The sequence below is a fragment of the Alligator mississippiensis genome, chromosome 4 (genome assembly GCF_030867095.1).
Source record: "Alligator mississippiensis isolate rAllMis1 chromosome 4, rAllMis1, whole genome shotgun sequence".
Taxonomy (NCBI): domain Eukaryota; kingdom Metazoa; phylum Chordata; order Crocodylia; family Alligatoridae; genus Alligator; species Alligator mississippiensis.
Genome location: NC_081827.1, coordinates 238,122,779 through 238,146,751, shown reverse-complemented (window position 1 = coordinate 238,146,751; position 23,973 = coordinate 238,122,779). Strand labels below are relative to the sequence as shown.

The following is a 23,973-nucleotide window of genomic DNA, read 5'->3' as shown; positions in this document are numbered from 1 at the left end:
TGACATCATAGCCTGTGAGGATGCAAGCCTTAATAAGAACACTGCACAAGGTTGGTCCTAGTTTCTGTCCAAGCATGTGAAGAAGAACAAATCTGACTTTATCACCAAAGCCTACTTTAATCCACAGAGTTCCAAAAGTCCTTTCTCAAACAGTAGAAACAGATATCGAAGAAGGATAAAAACATCTGCATCATTAGACAGCACTATGACATGTGTGAAACGAGATGAAACTGCATCAAATAAATGGATGACCAGCCGAGTAGCTGCTTCGTCTAGAGCAGCAGACAGATGTTTGCATTCCTGAATTCCATCATCTGTGATCATTATGGCCTCCCCTCTCGCACTTTCTCCTGTCATAGTTCTACTTAACACTGTAGTATGTAAGCTACTCCCTCTTCCTTTTTCGCAAAAGTATTGTTTGGCTGACAGTTGCAATAACTCTTCATCTGATGAAGAAGGCCGAAACTTCTCCATCTGAACAGATAAAGGAGTGTCAGGATCCAGTTTTACAAACTATTTGTGTAATAGTCTTTCTCCTCACTTGTTCACCTTCTTTCAATGACTTCTCCACAGAACTGTTAAACACAATGTCTACCCTCTAAACCAGTTGAAATTGGAGAGCCTTCCTCCATATGGTATCAAAAAGTTCTTGAAAAGTTTTCATTTTTTCGGTTCAGACTTGGCGTACTTGGGACATAAAGTCTACAATTACCGCAGTTGTTTTGTTGCTGTTCTGATAGAAACTGTAATCAGATGGCTGGAGTTTCTTCTCAAATTCCCCTAAAAGAATTGAATTGGTTGGTTTAGTAAGAAGGCCACAACCATCAAATAACATGTTAGATGGCAGTAGATTGTACTTCACTATGTTCTTAAGAGACTCTCCTAGATCCTTTGCTATGTGTAGGATTTTCTCAGCTGCAGAGTAGGATTTCTTTTCCAATGCTGCAGTTGGTTTATGGTTTTCTACCTGTTTATCTCTATCAGAAACAAATCCTGGACATTTTACCTTCTTAATGGTATCTGAAACCTCTTTGTTTTCTGAAAGCTTCTTTGTTAATGAAACATTCATCTCTAAACTGCATATAAGCCTCCTTTGCATGTTCTCTGAATGAAAGTAATCTTTCAGCTACCTCTCTTGGGACACATTGTTTGCTTATGAAATTGTGAAGTTGCATCTGACTGAATGTGATATATGGGTTCCTTTTACCCTCCGTGAACTGGAACACACAGGAAACATGTGATGCATCAAGGCTGAATTTCCAGGCAGCTCATGGTGAATGGATGTCTCACAATGTCTAGTTCTGTCAGACCCTGTTAATTCTCAGAATGTATTGCTGACTGCAAGAATTTAATGATAAACAGTTTCCCATTCATTAACATTTACTTGGATTTTAGGAAGTCATTTGATATGGTATCTCATCCCATTCTCATAAATAAATTAAGAGGCTGTGACTTTGATGATTATGTAGTCCGATGGGTAGCAAATTGACTTGGGGGGCAGGAGGGTCACACCCAGAAAGTGGTAGTAGATGGGCCGGTATAGACCTGGAAGAATGGGGTCCCATAGGCCTCGGTCCTTGGACCTGTACTCTTCAATATCTTCATCAGTGACTTGGATGTGGGCGTGAAGTGTACTCTGTCCAAGATTGCAGATGATACTAAATTGTGGGGTAAGGTGCACACTCCAGATGATAGGGAGTGATTGCAGACAGACCTGAACAGGTTGGAAAAGTGGGCAGAATACAATAGGATGCAGTTCAACAAGGACAAATGCAGAGTGCTGCACCTAGGGCATAAAAATATCCAGCACACCTACTGGCTGGGAAGTGACCCTCTCGGCAGCACAGAAGCAGAAAGGCATCTCAGAGTCATAGTGGACTCCAAGATGAACATGAGTTGTCAGTGTGACGAAATCATCAGCAAAGCTAACCGCACTTTATCATGCATCAGCAGATGCATGACAGATAGATCCAAGGAGGTGATACTTCCCCTCTAGGCAGCATTGGCCAGACCATAGTTGGAGTACCGTGTCCAGTTTTGGGCACCGTACTTGAAGAAGGAAATGGATAACCTTGAGAGGAGGGCCAATTGTATGGTTAAGGGTTTGCAGGCCAAGCCCTATGAGGAGAGATTGCAGGACCTGGACCTCTTCAGCCTTCGCAAGAGAAGGCTGAGAGATGATCATGTGGCCACCTACCAATTCATTAGGGGGACACAGCAAGAGATCAGAGATGCTCTGTTCACCAAGGCGCCTCTTGAGGTAACAAGGAACAATGGTCACAAAGTGACAGAGAGCAGATTTAAGCTAGACATCAGGAAAAACTTCTTCACGGTAAGGGTGGCCAGAATTTGGAATGGGCTTCCAAGGGAGGTGGTGCTCTCCCTTACCCTGGGGGTCTTTAAGAGAAGGCTGGTCAGGTATTTGGCTGGGGTCATCTGACCCCCAGCACTCTTTCCTGCCCAGGCAGGGGGTCGGACTCGATGATCTGTTGAGGTCCCTTCCGACCCCAGCATCTATGAATCTATGAATATTTTTTTGGGTCGTCTGGCCAATTATATCTGTACCAGAATGTTTTTGAGATCTCTGAATAGTTTGCTTCAGCTTCATACCATAAGAAACTGCACAGAATGACCTGTTCTGTTGTCTGACAACAAAATGGCCATCTACAATTTTTTGGTACACATCTGCATGGAGAGCTCTCATATTTTCAAGGTACCAAGATATATAGCACAAGTACCAAGATATATAGTGCAAGTAATTAATGTTGTCAAATTCCCTAAACATAGGGAGGAGGTCCTGTACAGCTTGAAGATGTAATTCCCAATCACCCTCTCTATCAGTGGCTACCAGATTTTTGAGCATCTGAACTAGCTCAATAAAACCACCCCAATACTTGCACATTTCAGATTTTGCCTGACAGGAAACGCTGAAAGCTTTGTAATCTTCGTAGAAATCATTAATCAGCAGTAAAAGGTTTTCATAGGTGTCCTGAGATGTCTTTGCATCCTTATCTGTGAGAGATGTCTTTGGTTTTTGTGTATTTTTGAGTACTGCAGAATACTTGTCAGCAGCAGTGATTTTCCAGAAGACATCCCATTTCAGTTTTTTTATGACTTCTGACAAGGCAAGAAATCCCTTGCATGACCTCACCGTTCATAACTGATTCTACAATTTTAATGCCAATACACGGCATTCCACCAAAGCATCTTGAGCACCACTCCCATGCAGGTACTTCCCAAGAAGGTACATGACAACTTTAGCGGAATGAAAATTTCCCATCATTGGAACAATGTCTGTAAACTCTGATGGGTTACACATTATTATATCTGCGATTATATGGAATACTCCCTCATCACAAAAGACAGGTAGAGATGTCTGATTCAGTTGAGAGCAAACACTTTGAAGGCTTTTAAGGGCTGTATAAACCATTGCGTAATCTGTAACAGGTTTTGGAATCACTGGCAGGAAGCCAACAAGCATCAGTGGTGTTTCTGCTCTTAATAATAAAGCATGACATCCAGCCCATGTACAAGTGGGTTTGGCTGATGAGCTTTCACTTGGAATCCCATTCTTCACCAAGGAGAGAACAAACTGGGATGTTGCTTGTAGTTCAACTTTTTGTTCAAAGTTTATAAGGGAGTCATCAGCCCAGAAATCTGAAGGTAGGCAAGGTTTAGTAGGTGCTTGCCTGTAATCTCAAATTCTCTGGCACTGCAGCTCACTCATTAAATGGGTTCCACTTCTCGCCACATCAGTTTCAGAAATTTTTGGCTTTCCTGAAATGTTGCTGGGGCCAGGCTTCACCTGAAACAGAACATGCACTGTGTCATGGGAGCTGGGCATGCCACTGCTAGGTGAACAGTCTTCATGGTCAAAGTTATCTGTAGCACTGAGTGTAAAGTCTTCTTTTCGGAAATGAGCAGGTAGAAGAATTTCCCCATGATAACAAACTCAATAATTATCTTGGTAGCGATGGAGTGTCCTGGGAGTTTAAAGTGTTCTGCTACAAACCTGCTTTTTTCTTCTGCAAATAGTGTCAGACTGGCATTCATTCATTCTGTTATGTACAGATTGCCCCTGACATCTACCAATGTTGTATAAATCATCTCCTACTCACAGTGCCTCTCTGCTATCTACATTGGACAGAAGGGGAGATCTCTTAAAAAGTTTTACAGCCCTGATCTAGATGGTATTTTCTTTGCTTAACGATGAGAATGACATGAGATTGGAAAGTGGAGGACTTCTACAGCTGAGTCTTGCTGCTTGGTGTGGCTTTCAGTGCTAGGGTGGTTTCCTAATCAGCTGTCATTTTACCAGTCTCCTCCATCTCTGTCTCTATGTCCTGTTTCCTCAGTCTCTGCCTTTCAGTTTAGGTAGCTTGGGGTTTGGGCTACTCCCAGCTGTCTATACCTCCAGGGTCTATACCCCCACAACCTTAAGCTTTGCAGCCACCTTACTCAACACCTTGCACCATTACAATGGGCCCTCAGGCTATGACACCTGTGGCTCCAACCTTCTTCATGGGAAATAGGTTAGGCAGGGTGCTGGAACAACCTGTCCTGTGGCCTCCACATCTCCTCTTACAGTTGCTATCAGTCCACTGGGTGTGCATTACAAAAAAATGAAAAATCTCAATTTAAAGTTCTTCCCCTGCCTCAGACAACCTTTACTCTGGGCTTCCCCCAGGCATGTAGCCTCAACAAACCAGGAACAATGTAGGAAAAGCATGGGGAACCAAGGGTGCAAGGGCAGTGGGAGTCTGCGGGCCACAAAGTAAGTGCTTATGAGCCACATGTAACCCATGGGCTACCAATTGGATAGCCCTGGCCTGGAACATATCGGCATTTATTCAGATCATCCAACCTGAGTGATTCATAACCCACTTAATTCACAGCTAATTGCCAAGTAAAGGATGAGCTGTGCTGCTGTTTACAGTGGCCTTTACTTCATGGGCACTGCTTCTCAACACAGCTGGAGTACAGCAGTAGTCCCATGCAGCTGATTGCCGCAGCTTTTATTTCAAAGGGTACCATTTCTGCAGTCAGCTGGAGCACCTCAATGATCCTACGCAGCTGTTTGTTGTAGCTGTATATACCCCAGCTAGTTCACAAACCCTCATTCTCACAGAAACCTAACCCCATGAGCTATCTAGGGTCTACCTTACTGTTAAGTCTGTATTGTACTTTGTTTTCTCTTGATTGAAGGCTGCTGAGCAATTAAACTGTAGCTTGTTTGTGCATCCCTGGGACATGCAGACAGATGGAAGGATGTCTAAGTACTGGCTTCCCTGGCTTGTAGGTGAGTATAACATTATATTATTCAATTTTCACTCGTTAGCCATCTCCAGGAGTAGCAAATTTTGCCAAGATGGCAATTGAAATGTATCAATGCCTAAGAAAGCTTGCATGGTTATTTTTGGTCAATTGTCTTTTAAAACTGGATACTGTCATTAGATCCACACTGTAAATTCCAGTTATTTGTTTTTACCCATGTGGCTGTGTAAGCATGATGATGTAGCCATGATAGTGTCGCTCACATTTTTATGCATATGTAGTTTGGCTAAATTTACATATTGGTAGCTAAAATTTAACAAGATTAGCAACAGTCTTCTCTCATTCTCTTGTCTCCTTAAGTCAGTAAATCTCTAGAGATCTCCTTTTGCAGTTCTAATGAGAAAGGGACTCTGATTAGAAGAAAGACAGGTAGAATTAGCAAGTGACAAAGCATTAATTCCTATGATTTCATTTGAATCAGATAGATTAGGGAGTATTTTAAATTCATTTCAACCTTAGCTGAAATAATGTGTGCTTTGAAAGTTCCTAGGAGGTACAGCCAGTGTCGACTCATCTGGTTTTTGTCTTTTCACACCTTCCACTTATGTTAGAAGAACACAAAGTAACAGCATATAAATTTGTACCGCACCCTGGTGTTGCCTGGCCTGATTCTGCTGCCACTTACTCAGTTTTGCATTGTGTAACACCATTGACACGATGGAATAATTCCTGATTTACACCCTCATGACTGAGAACAGAATCAGATTTTTTAATTGGGTCTCCACTGCAATATCATATTTATTTGAATATAAGATGTATACAAGATGACCCCCCTTCCAGTAATTAACTTCTATATATGGAAAATGTGTCATTTGTTATAACTTTCTAAAAATAAAATCTTATTATTAGAAGTAGGGCTTGAATTTGTCCCCATTCCACTTCTACAGCAAGGAAAATAAATCTAAGGGGTCAGGTAGATCCCTTCTCTCCCCCCTCTCCCTTATTGTCAGACACTGCTCTCCCTCAGCACGTGAAAGTGAGGAGCAAATTTGAAAGCACTAACCTTGGAATAAACATAATTTATCATATAGGTAAATTACTACAGGTACCCATAAACTTAGTTCATCCAGGATGGATGCATTTTACCTTTTTTAAAACTGCTGCAAGTTTTAGCACAGATATTCCATAAACACACTTTTAAGCAATAATTTTGTACCTACTTATATAGAGTACAAACTATGCATGATATTAGTCCAAAGCCAGAAGGCTCATGATTTACCATATAGTTTATTGGGCTAAGCTCCAGCAGGGTCAACAGCATTTCAAGCCATGGTGATCCCACAGTTTAGCACTGCTCAGTATGTGTGCGTACTCCAGATACCCACCACACAGGGTGGGTCCGTTGCTAATTAGCCCCCCATCATGATTGGAACTGAGTGAATTCTGGGTGACTTGTATAGGGCCCAATTTGATGATGTTTGCCAGACATTTAAGGCTTGTGAAGAAACATTGCCAGACATTTGCGGCTTGTGTTGACTGTATTTAATCAGCTTCATAGCTGATTTCCATTATTGAGCACATGCTGCTTTTAGCAATAGTTTAATGATAGACAGTGTATTTAATGAGGTTTCCTTGTATACAATTAAAAGACAAGGGGCTTTTTTCCCATGATTGAGAGAAAAGAACTCATTTTATATTCAAGGAAATATGGTATTTTGGTGTTGCAACCATTGTTACATTTGTAAAACATCTCATTGCTGCACACAACATTTCCAGTCCAAAGCTCACAGCACCACTGTCACCCAAGCACTGGCACTTCTGATATCAGTTCAGATCCACCGCTATCCGCAGCAGTGAAAGCAGGCAACTAGTTGCTCTCTCCATTTGAATGCTTTATCAGATAACTCTGCTTAGAGCAGGTTTCATATACACAATATTAAAAGAGCTGAAAATTGTTATATCTCCTCAATTAGACCACGACAATCTAAAAACTAATTCTCATATTCATTATTTAGAGCCCCATATAAGTGTTGGCCCCATCCTCTGGCTGTGACCATCCGATAACATCTAAGTCCACTTGAGATTAATGGAAGATGTGGCACCTGCTCAGTCTGACTAGGGGTCAGGAGGTAGGGCTGTAGACCGGTGGTTCTAAACTTTTTTTGTACCAGGATCCATTTGTAAACATCAATGGCCAGTCCCGACCCCAGCGCCCCTCACTCCTGACCTGCTGCCCCCCACCCCCAGTGTGTGGGACAGGGGGCCTTCCGCAGCCCCAAGCAGGTTGGAGCTCTGCCAGCCTGCAAGGGAAAAGCCACGGTTTCCCATGTTTTTCTCCTTTAAAGAAGAATCCATTTTTTTAAATCAGAACTCACGGCAGAGGTGATATCTTTTATTAGGCCAACTAGATATTTGCAAAAAAAAATCTTTATTTGCAGGCTTTTGGGCACAGGCACCCTTCTTCAGGCATAGGAGAGAGCAAAGATTGTAAAGGTTCTCCTAGGCAGAAATGAAAATTCATATTGCATAGGAGAGCTGAAGGTGTGGCAAAATCTTCTATTTGGAACAGTTTATTTTATGCAGATTAGACTCAGGGAAAAGTTGGAGCAGTCTTTTTACCTCAAAGTTGTCTGGTGGCAACCAGGATATATTTCCTTCTGGTTATGATGTTTCATATTTCACAGAAGAGTAGAAAGATGGATGCTCTTCTGGGCAGGAATGTCTTTTGTGGTGAGTTATCGCTGGGCTCTGTGAAAATGCAAATTACCTGAACAAATGCAGGAGCAGGGCATCAGGCTTCTTGATCCATTTTTTAAGTTTTGTTCGCGACTCTTTCATATATTCTTGTGACCCATTTTTGGGTCATGACCTATGGGTTGAGAAACACTGGTCTAGACCCAGTGAGCTCTTGACTATGATGTCAGGACCTATTTCTCTGAAAGGAGCGAGCACAGTGTAGGACTGAGCGGTGTCGTAAATTGTTGCAAGATGAGTCTCTCGCCTTCTGAGGTAAGTCATCATCAGGTTGGTTAAAGATGTGATGGATGTTTGAGTGACAGTGCTTCTGCCTAAGTAATCGGTTAACTAAATAATTGGCAGGAGTGATCTGACCGGTGCGGTTAAAAAGAACAGGCAGACAGGGTCCTTTGGGTGAATCTGATATCTTTTATTAGACCGACTTAAATAGTTGGAAAATTTTTCTTAGCAAACTTTCAGGTTTAAAAACTCTTTGTCAGGCTGAGGATGCAACTGCAGTTGGTGTGTGTGTGCTCTTCCTGCATAGAATGAATGCATGGAATATGACTTCCATCCAGGAAGAGCGCGCACCGACTGCAGATGCTTCCTCAGCCTGACAAAGGGTGTTTAAACCCGAAAGCTTGCTAAGAAAACATTTTCCAACTATTTAAGTTGGTCTAATAAAAGATATCAGATTCACCTGAAGAACCTTGCCTGCCTATGTCCTTAGACCAACACGGCTACAACCTACACCCCTGTTAAAAGGAACACACCTGTGAGACAGCGCAGCACTGGATATGTGTGTCTGAGTGCGTGTGTTCAGGACTGTGTGAGAGCTGTTCGATGTCAGTCTCAGAAGTACACAGCAGTCTGCCGCTGTGTGGTGAGAGAGCCACCTTTGCTGTCTATATTGTCTCACACACCCTTGCATTGTATTGCCTGTTCTTGTATAGATGTTTGCTATCTGTTAAAGTCCTATTGTTTGTTTCCCATTAACTAATTTATAACAATATAGTCCAGTTGTTTGAAGCTTACCTGAGTCTGTTGTATATGTAATTTTCAGACACTAGATGGGGTCGGGTGGTAGACCAATACCTAGTGGTAAAGCTCCACAAGTCCGTAATACCGCGATTTTGGGCTCCGAAGATTAACAGCCCTCATTACTGCCAATTCTTGATTCCAAATTTGTACTGGTGAAGAGATTTGGTTAAGAGATTTGTGGCTCTTCATAAGGCCCATAGGTGACCTTAAGATGCTAAATATCTGCAACTCCCGTTGCTTGAGTTAGGCATCTGATTTGTCTTTCAGTGCCATAACTCTAAGCACCCACGTTCTAATGTTTTGGCCCAAAGCACAGAGAAACTAAGATGTGTACACTGTGCAATGCAGTGCCATGTAAAGATAGCCATGCTAGTCAAGTAGCAGAAGCAGTACAGCTTCATGACCTTTTTTCACTGTGCTAACACATCTGTGCTGTTCTAATGCCCAGACTCAGAGGATTGGGTATGTCTGTGCGGTACACTGCCTTGTACACTGCCTTGTACAGTGTAAAAAAGTCTTAAATGTTGGGTTTGAGATGCGAATTCAGTGCATAGCTTCTACCCCTCCTTTCTGACTACAGTTAAAGAACCTTAAGTAATGGCTGGTTCAAGTAGTGCTTTTCTCATAAGAAATAATTTATGGAGTTGCTATTTGCAATGCAGATGTTACCTTTGGTTTTAAATACAGAGGATATTGAGGGAAACATCACTAATGTGTAAAACTAAAACTTCAGTATGAAGTCTGTATCACAAAACTTTTCTTTGTTGTTAGGCATGCCAGCAGAAACAACTGTAGCCATCTGCTCAATGATTATGGGTGGAATTTTTGAAAAATTTCCTAAACTGAAAGTTTGCTTTGCACATGGAGGTAGGTAATATATCTCATGAACCACTTCCTTGGCTGAACATTATTGAATGGTTATCTTTTCTGGTTTTGCCTATTAGGAGATCCATTTCAAGCATTTAAGTGTGTTATATTTGAAAAGTAGATGAAACAACAAAAATGTCTAGTTAAAGAAAGAGACCTGCCTGTCTTAATAAGGTTGAGTAAAGAGGATTGAGCCATTTTAAAGTCTTTAAAAAGAAAAAAAAGTAATAAGGCTTGATCATTCCTACTGAGCCTATTTAATTCCTGTGTTCCAGTAGAACAGGCTTTGCTGTTTCAGTCCTACTTCCAGTGGCCATGTGGTGGTATTTGTGATGTAGACACAATTGTCAGTAATTAGCAACTGTGATCTGTGTTGAGAGTCTCAGCCAAGAGGAGAGGGCTTGAAGAGATCTCGAGACCACAGTGTTCTTTCTTCGGCAAAATTGTTCCCTGTTGATCACTGTTGACGTCAGTGTTTGAACTGAACTGGAATCAAAATTGCCTTTATGATAGGAGTCAGTAGGGGATTTCCATAAGGAAAGATTTAGGCTGAGCCCAGGGTCCATGGGTTATCATAAATCTTATCCCAAGCAATCAAAAATGGATCAAGAATCCCAGTGGCATCCTTAAATGAGATTAGTTTATTTCATAAAAAGATTCTCTGAGGACTCAAACTAGGGAACTCAGTGGGAGTTTTGCATATAAATATTGCAGAATCTCTCCCGTATGGTTTGATGTCATAGAAACTCACTTGACCACATAGCTTAACTGACAGTGATAAGAAAATGTCCTCACCAGCCACAAGTCACCAGAAAGCACTTTTAAAGGGGTTTTTTGGTATAGCCTGTCCCAGTTCTGTATTTGTAATATGATAATAAGAGAGAATGATTTACAGACTATGTAGAGAAATGGTTTCTTCAGCATCATCTGCCTGGAAACATTTTTAGCAAAGGGAGCATCAGAAAAACAGAAAGTGAGCTATTTGACTATTCAACACTTCTTTCTCCCTTGCCCCCATCTTCTCTCTGCAATATCAGAAGCCATCACTAACAGAAGCCAGCACTAATTCAAAGATAGGAGGAAGGAGCCATTCTTGTCAGAGAAAAGAAAGGAAAAGAGCACAGTTTAGGCAGAGGGAAACACAGAAGAGCATTAGCTAATAGAGAAACCAAACTAAAATGCAGCAGAAAGATCTCTGTTTGTAGTGATTACAATATCACAACAGATGCATCCAAATCAAGTAGCATTTATTTTTATGTGCATTTTCCCTTGCTTCCCATTAGCAATTAGAGATGCCAGGAAGCACTGGGAAGCCTCCTTTCTATGCAGAATGGTTTTCTATTAGTTTTCCCCAAGCTGTATTCTAACTCCTCAACTATTACTGCAACACTGACAAAGAGAAATGTCAATGTAGCAATTATTCCTGCATCTATTTAAGTGCAGCCTTGTATGAAGATGCTAGTTTCAAGAAAGTAAAATGGAAAAAAAATTCTAATTTCAGCAGAGCTTTGAATTTTTCTCTCAGGGTTGTAAGTGCCTAAAAGACTTGCTGTCATATCCACTGTTAATAAAGAAGTTTCTCTGGCTAACTTTATTTCCTTAACATTGAGTATCTTGGTGTATAGTACAAAACCTATATACAGGATACCTATATAGGCACATGGAGCTGGGTGGACTCTGAAGATGCAAGCTGAGGCAGACATCAATTTATATTTGGTTCACACTTCAGAGCTTTTCTTTCTAACTATAAAGATTAGAGAGACAAGCAGCTAATACCTATAAAACAGGGGAGTTTAATCAGTTGCCAAGCAAACTAAAATGGAGAAAAATTTACAACTAATGCTAAGCCCATCCTTCATCCATGTACAAATTAAAGAGTCTCTCTTCCATGCACTTACGTTGCCTGACAAGGTTCCTGCCAATGCCCATTAAGTATTGTAGAGCTTATCCCTGTGACATCATTTAAAACTGTCTTTAGGCTTCTCTTCCTCATGCCGAGCCTCTGCAGTGTGCACTTTCTGCACTGGTTAATGCAATGACAGGTTAGTGTAGGGGTGGGCAAAATATGGCCTATGGGCCAGATTTGGCCTACAGAGGGACTTTGCCCAGCCCACAGCAGGTCCCTCAGTTCCTCCTGGGCCAGCCCGGAGCCCAGGCTATAGACTGCAGCTGCCTGGAGCCTGCATCCAAGCTACCCAGTGGCTCCTTTGCACTCACTAGAGGCAGCAGTGGCAGTGCAGAGGAGCCATGGAGGCAGTCCAGGTGCAGGTTCTGGGCGGCTGCAACAAGAAGCCAGCAGCAGTGAAGGGAAGGAGTTGCTTTTACCCCCGCACCGAACAGCAGCTTCTGCCCAGCGCTGCCACTGCTCAGCATGGTGGGCAAGTCTGGAGCAGGCACGGGGCAGGCTGGGGTCAGGGCTGTGTGCACAGGTTACAGCTGGTCTGGAGCTTGTCCACTCTGCAGGGCTGAGTCTGGAGCGGGAGTGGGTTGGGACAGGGTCGGGGATGTGTGTGTGGCTCCCTGCCAGTACCACAAGGCTGGGGCCAGTGGCAGAGGCTGCCAGAAGCAGCTGCTGCCACCTGAGCTACCTAGAAAGGCAGTCGAGCTGCAGGGTCACCCCACTGTGTGGCCAGGGGGCAGCAGGATATGCCATAGGCCAGATGGCATCTGGGCCACATGGGACTGGGGGACCCAGTTGGTCTGCTCCAGCCAGGTCGAGTCTGGAGTGGGCACAGGCCAGAGCTGGGGCTGTGCATTGTTGGCAGTGGTGGGAAGGAGCCACATAGGGTGCGCAGACTCTGGGCTGTTGTGGGGTGGAGGGTGCTGACTGGCTCACAGCAATGTCCCTGAATGGCTTATGTGGCCCACAGGCCCAAATAATTGCCCACCCCTGGTTTAGCGTGACCCCGTCCAATCAACATTAGACTCATACCTGATCAAAACACACTGACAAACTTTATCCTTAATATGGCCCACCTTGAATTATTTCAGAACCACGTCAAATATGGTTGTTAACAAGTATAACTTAATTGGGCAGGCTCACCAGCTGAAGATCTGGCTATTGTATTACGTTTTGGGGACAGGGCTTTTATTGGTTATGGTCTCTTATTCCCTGTACAGTAGTATATTTCTATACAGCTGCATAGTAATCTCTGTCTGTGGCATTGTGGTTTTTTCTTCCTATATTTTCAGATTTATGAAAGCAAAGAAATGATTTCCCCCTTCAGTAATAACCTCTCTTTGTAGGTGGCTCTTTTCCCTATACTCTCGGACGTATTTCCCATGGGTTTAATGTGCGCCCTGATTTGTGTGCAGTGGATAATAATGTCGATCCAAAGAAATACCTTGGTTCATTTTACACCGATTCACTCGTCCATGATCCTAAGGCTCTGAACCTGCTAACAGACATAATAGGAGAGGTGAGTTAAAATACTTTTGAAGGCATTTGACTGATAGCACCCAAGTGAGTTATTCTGTATCAAATCCATCTTGAGGAAGGAAAAAGAGAGAGATGGTAGAAGTAGGGAGTAGATTACAACATTTTTTCAAATATTTTTGGAAACCAAAAACAATTAAATGCTTCAATTTTCTAGCAGAATGTGGAATTAGGAATGGACTAAGTAACAGGCAGGAGATGGAATGAATTTCAGGTGAAAGCATGAATTCAAGCAATAATCTTATGGTGCTTTATGGGGTGAGTAAGAAATGATGGCATTTTTCTTTCCAGTTAAATGCTTCCAGTGTGTGTTGCTGGGTCCAGTGGTTAATTTTCAGTCAAGAATGGCCTTCTTCAATAGCTCAACCATTTCATAAGAATATACAACAGAAATAACATTCTACAAATAAATTATTATAATTAATTTTTGCTTTCCAAATTTCCTCCACCCAAGGATCTCAAAGTGCTTTATAAACATTGATTCATGTTTCCAAGTATCCCCGAAAAGTAGGTATAATTATTCCCTCTTTCTAGGTCAGAAGGGAGAAGAACAGTATGTTTATCTCAAATTACTATTAAAAAGGTTCACCACTACAGCCTTTTTTTATACAGTGTAGTTGGATCTAAAGATGCTAGATGTGCAGATGGATAGATACAACTGGTGACATAATGGATTAACAAGGTGCCATTACCTCAGTAAAAAAGAGATGAAATCTCGGGCCCAGTAAAGTCAATGAAAATTCTGTCATTTACTTCAGTGGAACCAGGGTCTCTCCCAGTGAATTTAAGCTTGGAGCCTCAGGTGGTATAAATGGGCATCGCTCTACAAAATTCGTTGAATTATGTTGAGCTATACCATTGGAAGATTTGGTTCCAGGGAGTTCTAGAAATAATAGTCCCAATCCAGTAAAAGCTCATAGTCCTTGCTCAGATGCATTGTGAATCACCTGCTTCAATTAGACTACTCACCTGAGGCATTAGACTACTCACAGAGACTGCACAGCTTGCAAAAACAGCCTTGGCTTTGTTCATAACTCTGTATTAAAAAATCCCCCAAAGCTAGTGGTGTAGTAATTGTACCTGGGAAGCTGTAGTCCTGCAGGTTAGTAATAAAAAAGAATGCATGTGGGAATGTTAGATGGCATGTTAAACAGCATGGAATGCAAATATTCCGCCCAGGCCCCTACTTTGCCCAGCCCCGCAGGGAGCCACGCGACCGTAGCTGTGTGAACAGGCTGCGTAAACAGGCACGCTTCTCTGCCGGCGCGTGAGTTAGCGCAGAGTTCACACAGGAGGGCATGCGGGAGGGCGCTGGACCCTGCCTGCGCACCCCCCAGGGTAGACAGCCCCAGCCGTAGCCAGCCCACCAGAGGCATGACACGGATGGGCACGCGCCGCACCCCGAGGGTCCCCTCGGGCTCCGTGGCCCCCCCTCTGGCACCTCAGAGACGGCCACCCAGACGGAGCCCCTGGTTCCGGGCTCCACCCAGACGGAGCCCCTGGCTCTCGGCTGCGGGGGCTGCCTGTCCCTTTTTCAGGCTCTGGGGCCTGGGAGCATGGCGACCTCCCCTTGTGGGGTCTGCTCCCTTTTGGGGTCTCTGGTGCGCCAGCTGGAGGAGCTCCAGGCCACAGTCCACAGACTGCGTGCCATCAGGGACTGCGAGCAGGAGATAGACTCCTACTGCCAGGCCCTTCTCCCCCGGGAGGCAGAGGGTAGACCACAGTCTCCCTCCACGCCAGAGGAGGACTCTGGGACCTCCTGCTGTGTCCAGCCAGGGGCGTGGACCAAGGTGGTCAAGGGCCCTAAGGCCCGCCGCACCAAGGCCCCTCCCCCGCCAGAACTGAGCAACAGGGACGCACCTCTTGCTGCCCCAGCAGAGCCTGCTGAGTTGCCGGCCCCCACGGGCAACATGGGCCTAACTGCAGCTCCCACCCCTGCTCTCCCCAAGACAAAACGTAAGGTGTTTGTTGTGGGAGACTCCCTCCTGAGGGGGACGGAGGGGCCAATCTGCCACCCCGACCCCTTAGCCCGGCAAGTCTGCTGCTTCCCAGGGGCCCGCATCCGGGACATTGCGGAGAGGATCCCAAAGCTCCTCAAACCCACAGACCACTATCCCATGCTCCTTATTCATGTGGGCACCAATGACACGGCTCGGAGCGCTCCCAGCCAGGTCATGAGGCGCTACAGGGATGGGAGCGGGGCTTAAGGGTCTGGGGGCACAGGTGGTGTTCTCGTCAATCCTCCCAGTCTCAGGCTATGGGCTGAGAAGGGACAGGAGGATCTATGTGGTCAACCAAAGACTGCGGCGCTGGTGTCGTCGGGAAGGCTTTGGCTTTCATGACCACAGCCCGCTCTTTGGCGAGAGAGGCAGCGAGCTGCTGGGAAGAGATGGTCTCCACCTCTCTCCCCTAGGGAGGAGGCTCTTCTCAGCCAGACTGGCTGACCTGCTCCACCGGGCTTTAAACTAAGCCCGTTGGGGGACGGGGGGACTACCGCCACTGCTGGCCTGCTGAGCAATCCTTGCAAAGCCAGCGGATCACGTCACTCAAGGGAGCCCACCCCAGCCCCAGCCCTGGTAAAATCTGTGGAAAAGGAAGGAGCCCCCCAGGGGGCGCTTGCCTGCCTGTACACTAATGCCAGGAGCTTGGGGAATAAGCAGGAGGAGCTCATCCTCCTGCTCAATGCAAACAATTACGATGTCATAGGGATCACGGAGACCTGGTGGGACTCCACCCATGACTGGACCACGGGGATAGATGGCTATACCCTGTACAGGAGGGATTGTATAGAGAAAAGGGGTGGGGGTGTAGCTCTCTATGTTAAGGAAAGCTACGCGTCCCTGCAAGCCGATATTGGCGACCAGGGTGGACGGCTGGAGACCCTCTGGGTTAAAATCCGTGGGGAACACGGCACAGGGGACACAATGGTGGGAGTCTATTACAGACCTCCCACCCAAAGTCCTGAGCTTGACCAGGAGTTTGCCCAGGAACTGGCTGAGGCAACTTCCTCCAGGACCATGGTTGTCATGGGTGACTTCAATTACCCGGACATCTCGTGGGAGGATCGCTCAGCAAAATCTGAGCGGTCGCAGAGCTTCCTCTCGTGCGTGGATGACCCCTACCTGACTCAAGAAGTCTATGGACCAACGAGAGGCAAAGCGCTGCTCGACCTGGTACTGGCTACTGGGGATGACCTAGTCGGCGACCTAGTGATCGATGGGAAGCTGGGTGACAGCGACCATGAGCTGATCACCTTCAACATCCGCCGAAAAGCTGGCAAGTCAGTCAGCAACACGCAAGTCCTTGACTTCAGGAAAGCCGACTTTGACAAGCTCAGGAGGCTTGTCAGTGAGGCCCTAAGGGACTGTGACCACAGGGAGAGGGGAGTTCAAGAAGAGTGGTTGCTCCTCAAGGGAGCGATCCTCAATGCACAAACTAAGTCTATTCCATCTCAGAGGAAAGGCAGCAAGAGGGCACAGCAGCCCCCCTGGCTCTCCAGGGACCTAGCAGACCTCCTGAGGCTAAAAAGAAAGACCTACAAAGGATGGAGGATGGGAGTCACCTCCAAGGAGGATTATTCTGCACTGGTCCGGTCTTGCAGGAAGCATACTAGGAAAGCCAAGGCTGCAACTGAACTCCAGCTAGCTTTGAGCATCAAGGACAATAAAAAGTCCTTTTTCAGATATGTGGGGAGCCGGAGGAAAAGCAGGGGCAACGTTGGACCCCTGCTGAACCAGATGGGGCAACTGACAACTGACGCCCAGGAAAAAGCCAACCTATTAAATAGGTACTTTGCGTCAGTCTTTCATCAGCCCCATGGGACGCCCATGCCCACTACAGGGCCGGGAAGTCCGGGTAAGGGTGATCCCCTGCCCTCCATTAATGCTGACTTCATGAAGGAACATCTTGAGAAGCTGAATACCTTCAAGTCAGCCGGCCCTGACAATCTTCACCCCAGGGTACTCAAGGAGCTGGTGAGCATCATAGCCCAGCCTCTAGCGCGGATCTTTGAAAACTCTTGGCGCTCTGGTGTAGTGCCCAAAGACTGGAAGAAGGCCAATGTGGTGCCTATCTTCAAGAAAGGGAGGAAAGTGGATCCGGCTAACTATAGGCCCATCAGCCTGACTTCTATCCCGGGGAAGATCTTAGAAAAGTTTATTAAGGAGGCCATCCTTAATGGACTGGCCGACGCCAACATCTTAAGGGATAGCCAGCACAGGTTTGTTGCGGGTAGGTCTTGCTTGACCAATCTCATTTCCTTCTACGACCAGGTGACCTATCACCTGGACAAGGGAGATGAGATTGATGTCATATATCTTGACTTCAAAAAAGCCTTCGATCTGGTGTCCCATGATCGTCTCTTGGAGAAACTGACCAATTGTCGCCTTGGGTCCTCCACGATCCACTGGCTGGAAAATTGACTCCGGGATCGGACCCAGAGGGTAGTAATTGATGGAAGTCACTCATCGTGGTGTCCTGTGACCAGTGGGGTCCCCCAGGTCTCTGTCCTTGGACCTATACTGTTCAACATCTTCATTAATGATGTGGACACTGGAGTCAGAAGCGGACTAGCCAAGTTCGCCGATGACACCAAACTTTGGGGCAAAGCATTCAAACCAGAAGACAGGTGGATGATCCAGGCTGACCTGGACAGGCTCAGCAAGTGGGCGGACGAGAATCTGATGGTGTTCAACGCCGATAAATGCAAGGTTCTCCACCTTGGGAAGAAAAACCTGCAGCATCCTTATAGGCTCGGCAGTGCTATGTTGGCTAGCACTATGGAAGAAAGAGACTTGGGGGTCATCATTGACCACAAGATGAACATGAGCCTGCAATGCGATGCTGCGGCTAGTAAAGCGACCAAAACGCTGGCTTGCATCCATAGATGCTTCTCAAGCAAATCCCGGGACGTCATTCTCCCCCTGTACTCGGCCTTAGTGAGGCCGCAGCTGGAGTACTGCGTCCAGTTTTGGGCTCCACAATTCAAAAAGGATGTGGAGAAGCTTGAGAGAGTCCAGAGAAGAGCCACGCGCATGATCAGAGGTCAGGGAAGCAGACCCTACGATGACAGACTGAGAGCCCTGGGGCTCTTTAGCCTGGAAAAGCGCAGGCTCAGGGGTGATCTGATGGCCACCTACAAGTTTATCAGGGGTGATCACCAGTATCTGGGGGAACTTTTGTTCACCAGAGCGCCCCAAGGGATGACGAGGTCGAATGGTCACAAACTACTACAAGATCGTTTCAGGCTAGACATAAGGAAGAATTTCTTTACTGTCTGAGCCCCCAAGGTCTGGAACAGCCTGCCGCCGGAGGTTGTTCAAGCGCCTTCATTGAACACCTTCAAGATGAAACTGGATGCTTATCTTGCTGGGATCCTATGACCCCAGCTGACTTCCTGCCCTTTGGGCGGGGGGCTGGACTCGATGATCTTCCGAGGTCCCTTCCAGCCCTAATGTCTATGAAATCTATGAAATCTATGAAAAATATTTTAATTGTTATGGCAAAAAGAGAAAACATTGCAGTAGCTTCCTATTTAAAACAATTAAAATCTGAGACAAAAAAACCCCAAAATAACAGCCCTGTACTGCAGTGCCCCACACAGAGATGCAACTATGTTGTGCCCTGAGCCAGCAACCTGCCCTGCTCTGTCCTTAAACTGTTTCTCTGCAGTGCCCCAGCCGTTCCTGCTCTATGCTGAGGGCTCGTCTCACATGCCACTACCACAGCTGCCACCTTTACCTGCATTGCCCTGATGCCACTGACCGCCACAAGCAGCAAATTCATCAGCAAGAGAAGCGGTAGGCAGCTGCAGCAAGTGGGTGTGAGACACAGCAGGGAGGGCTGGGGAGCCAGCAGGAGACTTGCACGCTTATTGTTGGCACTGATTCCTATTGCCAACTGCTGCAAGTTGCAAATGCAATGGCAAAAGAGAGCTTGGGGATGGAGCAAGAGGAGGGGACCTGGAGGCAAGCCCTTTAGGGCAGCACCTAGGCCTAGTGCCTGGTCACCCATTCCTAGTTATACTACTGGCCCCAATAATAGTGGAACTGATTGCTCCCTGACATCCACAGGAAGAGGCTGAAGATGGAATTTCTCTTTTTTTTTAAGTGCTCTGTTTACCTTTCTCTAAAATGAATCAAATGGATAACCTCCCAATTCCATACGTCCCTAAGATCAATATGGGTCTCCGAAGATCAGAAAGATTAGAGTAGTCCATGGCAACAGCCCCCAGGGTTTCTGCAGCTGACTAGAGTATCCACCATGAAGGAGAAATGTAAATTCAGACTCCAGCTCTTCCTTCCTTTTCTCAGCCACTGTCCATTCCCCACCTCCCCACTGTCCATCCCTACAACTATCTTCAATGCCATGTGTGGTTATTCAGTCTGGTAAAATGTATCCACTCCTTTTTATAGACAGGTTATGGCACTGAGCAGAACTGCAAGCCCTATCTCCTATTTGGTACAGAGATGGTCTCCATGGGGCTCAGTGCATGTAGATCAGTGGCTGTTTGTGGCACAAACTGTCTTTATTACTTTTCTGTATGGTTCCCAGTGCCTTTGTAGGGTCACCCTACTAAAAATAAGACATAATCGTAATGGTTAGGCTTTCCTACTCCATTCTCTGGTACTTTTTGGACCTAGCACTCAGCTAGCACAATTTTGATAAATGATTTCTGTATTTTGGTGTAAATGAAATCATTCCAAATACTATCTGACATAATTATACCAAATTATAAGTGGCATATATTGGTATAATTAGAGTCCTTAATTTTAAAATGCCCTTTTAAAGTTAACAGATTTTTTATGCAAGTAAAAGACAGTTTGTGGTTTCTTCCTCTCCCCTTCACAATCTGTGAGAGGTGCTGTGTCATCACTGGCGAGGCCACTGTGAATTGGGGCTGTGTGATTCAACACTTCCCCAGTTGCTGAGATGCACATGACCTCCTCGTTAGCTGATGAATATTATCTTTTAAACTCTCAGATTTAGAATCCAAGACCAGAGCGGGAGAGAAACAGCAGCACACAAATATGCAACTAAAGGTTGATTATCCCGGATGCAATGCAAGTTTCAGAACAGTTGGGGGTTGGACTAGATGACCTCCTAAGGTCCTTTCCAACCTTAATTTTCTATGAGTCTATGAATTCAGAATTTGTCCTGTGGAAGATTCTCCAGGTGTGCCTTCATCTGTCTCTGTGAGCATCGATTTCTATAAACAAACTGCAGTGACAGCAAATACCTTTAGTGACTCCATGATCCTGGGCACTGTTGACACTTACAGAACATCAACTAAATAGATAAAAAGAGGAGGAAAAGTGAAAACAAATTGTAACTGGACAATTTTAGAGCAATGCACCATTTTAAATGTAATACATAACTAGCTTTCCTAGTGTCTCTTACTTTGTCACTAGAACTTTCAAATTAAATGTCCCAGTACAATAAACATGAGCAATGTATTATATGGGACATTGGTCTCTTTTGTAATTTATTCTGTGATTTATTTGTGTGTGTGTGCTTAACCATATGGCAACCAGTAGGAAAGTCTAGAAAAGGTTGCAGGTTTAAGGGACAGGGAAATGACTTTTCCACACCTGATTCTGTTTTCTTAATTAAATCTGAGAAACTATTTGCTGTCTTTTGCTTCCTGTATGCTGGGAGGCAGAGCATCTTCTTACTATACTTTTGCATTTCTTAAGAAATGTCAGGGTTGTCTTTAATGTCTATCCATCCTTACCTGTTTTTAATAAATACAGTTATGCATGGACATGCAGACTATAATGGCTTTTTCTGACTGGAACAGCCCAAAAAATCTTCCTTTTAATGCCTGAAATGTGGAAATATAGGAGGGAAATGCAAGAGTTTAATAAATGCATATCTTGTATGCTTCCTTTACATAGAATATCTCTAAGTTGGCATGTATTCTCCCTGAAATGGTCCTCCATTTCCAACTGTTCCCTTTGTCTCCTTGCAGGCTTGTCCTCCTATCATCTTTCACACTATTCCTTTATGTAGAAAAATTTTCCCACTCTCTATGTATGCTCCCCTCCTTGATGCAGCATTTTAACTACAGCAACTACTCTGGTTCTTCATGCCATGCACTGCACCTTTTTGAGTCATATTACAGCCATTTCTCTTTTTATTTCGCTTAAAAGATTTTGATGGAGAGAGTCTTTTCCTTGGCATATTTAACTTACTGTGAAGTCCCCTTGTTATGATTATTAAATACGTTTTGTAAAAGGAAGGGCTTTTGATATCTCTCTCCTTTTTGGTCACCAGCCACATTTACAGTCTCTTAGAGATCAGAAATCATATCTGACATTCTGTACTCTGCAGCAATTAATCACTCAGGGTCTTAGGACACTCAATCAGTTTGTACTGCTGGTACTGATTCAGTTGTACCAATATCTCCTCAACAGGCCAGGTGGAAGAGAAGTCGGGGGTCTGAGACCCACTTTATTCCTCTAAACTCCAGCCCAGAGCCCTGCTCCACTGAGGGAGTTAGTCTAATAGACTGTCCTTACAACTCAAATTATACTCCTGGACTGCTGCCTACTTCGGTCCACCAATGATCCTCAGCCCTTGTACTCTGGTGGGTTCTTCTGGGCCGTCTGCCTTCCTGGCTTTCAGTCTTGTATAGCCCCTTGTTTAAGTGGACCCAGAAATAATCAGCCAAATGAAACTCAGAGAAATCGCTGCTTTAGCTGCACATTAAATCTTAATTCCCTTTAACCTGTGCAGAGTTTACAAACCCCATTGCACTTATCACAGCAGTTCCACAAACTCAAGCCATTTGGGCAGGGAACCACTTTAGGGTCTGCTTCTGCTCTTATTCATTAAATAGCAGCCTCAGAGCTGCTTTAGGTTACACAAGTTTGTAATGGGCTCCACATAGGCAATTATGCCAGTCAGGGATCAGTGGAATATAGAGCTCTGTGGTTATACCCCTCCCACGCTCCCTGCACTTAGGAGGACAAGTGAAATCAGTTTAATTCCCCTGCACAAGGGAATAGAGAGCATGAACTAGGAGAGAATTAGCAACCCACAGATATAACTACCTAAGTCAGCATAGGCTCTATTAAGATATATATAAACTTGGAAAAATGATCATTACACTAATTCTTTTTAATGGCACAAATTAGGTTTGTAGGAGGAGGCCTCTGACAAAGAGAGAGTAATTCACTGAGGACCAAATTATGCCACTTCCACTTATATATATGGAAGAGCATCCTGCTCCAAGAGTAGTTTAAGTGGGATGAGACTAATCTTTTTTTTTAAAAGGCAATTGAGATTTTCACATAGTCCCTTCAGTCCAGGAGCTGTGTTAAGACAAACACCAAATATATAACACTGGCAAGGAAATCATGTGCATTGGCAATACTGTGGATGCAAAATTGGACTCCAAGTAATGTGACAGGGATCTTGATAGGCCACTGTAGTTCTGTATTTGAAGCAGGATTTGGAATAAAATAAATCTCTAGTGTATAGCCAGGAGCTTGCTAGAAAGGCATCAGCTGTGTGCACAGACATAATTCAAAGTCTTTAGGGAATAGCTGTCACCTGGTGTCAGAGTGTAATATTCTGGCTTGGAAACCTTGAATACTGAAAATCCAGGAACAGCTTTGAGGAGTCACATACACTTAGCTCTATCCTTTCAAAATGTCTTTAACAGAGACAGTTAACCTTAACAAAGGACTGCAGAGGTACAAAACCTGCTAGGTGGAATGGGAGCAGGTAACAACAGTGTAAAATTGCTGCAACCTCCCCTGCACCAGACAGCACATAAACCAGCATGGAATATTAACTGGACAGTGTTGCCCAGGAAGGAGGCCAGCCAAAATTACTAGAAAATAAAATGAACATCTGGGACCATCAGCAGAACGTAAAACTGCCTCCCTTCGGACAAAATCCAGAGGCCAGGAGTCCTGCATGCCTCCCATGGATGAATCTTGGTGGGAGGAAGGACATTTCTTTATCCCCATGCATTTCTTTATCTCAGAAGAAGTAGACCTGTCTTTTGCTGTTCTCAGAGAGTATATCTTATTACTGCTGGGGGCCCAGTCAAACCACCCTGGCTTCATATATTGGCATTCTAAAGTCACCAATATTAAAAGACTAGCTCAGGCATAAAGTTAATTTGGACTCTGGTAATCTCTTTCAGATTCAGGTCTCCTATTACTGTGAAACAAGTTCTGTTCCGGTCACTGAGCTGTTGAATATAAGTATTTATTTAGGTGACTGGTTCTCAACTGACTTGAGACACCCCTCTGGCTGAGGCACCCTTCTATAACTTTTGTGAATGGAGTGGCACCTAACTGCAAAAGCTAATTTACGTATTACAGTGCTTACCTCCTTGTAGAGGGGCTAGGCAGTGCAGGTAGGGAATTGGCCAGGCAGGGACCAGCCTAAACCTGCACTTACATGTTTTCCTCCTCACACTTTGTGGTACCCTGCAAAGGATCTGGCAGCACTCCAGCATGCAGCTGCACTCTGGTTGACATCAGTCACCAGCAACTTGTGTCCTATTAAAGTGGAGATGCTGTGCTAAGTGAGTCCAATTGGATGCCAAACCATTGGGAAATAGGATTCAGGCCACAGCCTTTGGAATAAAGATAATAATTAAG

The 23,973-nt window shown here is 44.8% G+C and overlaps 1 protein-coding gene across 3 annotated transcripts in view; it reads left to right on the top strand.

Moving 5' to 3' along the window:
- The window catches only part of ACMSD (aminocarboxymuconate semialdehyde decarboxylase), a 68,586-nt gene that overhangs the window by 32,051 nt on the left and 12,562 nt on the right, over nt 1-23,973 (top strand). For 2 of the 3 annotated variants that reach the window (XM_014599608.3, XM_014599609.3), the window contains exons 6-8: nt 5,206-5,299; nt 9,823-9,918; nt 13,165-13,337. In XM_014599608.3, coding sequence (XP_014455094.2) covers nt 5,206-5,299; nt 9,823-9,918; nt 13,165-13,337 — 363 coding nt within the window. Of the gene's footprint in view, nt 1-5,205; nt 5,300-9,822; nt 9,919-13,164; nt 13,338-20,335; nt 21,570-23,973 lie in introns of those variants that run through there. The other variant, XM_019480642.2, reaches the window with a different exon arrangement.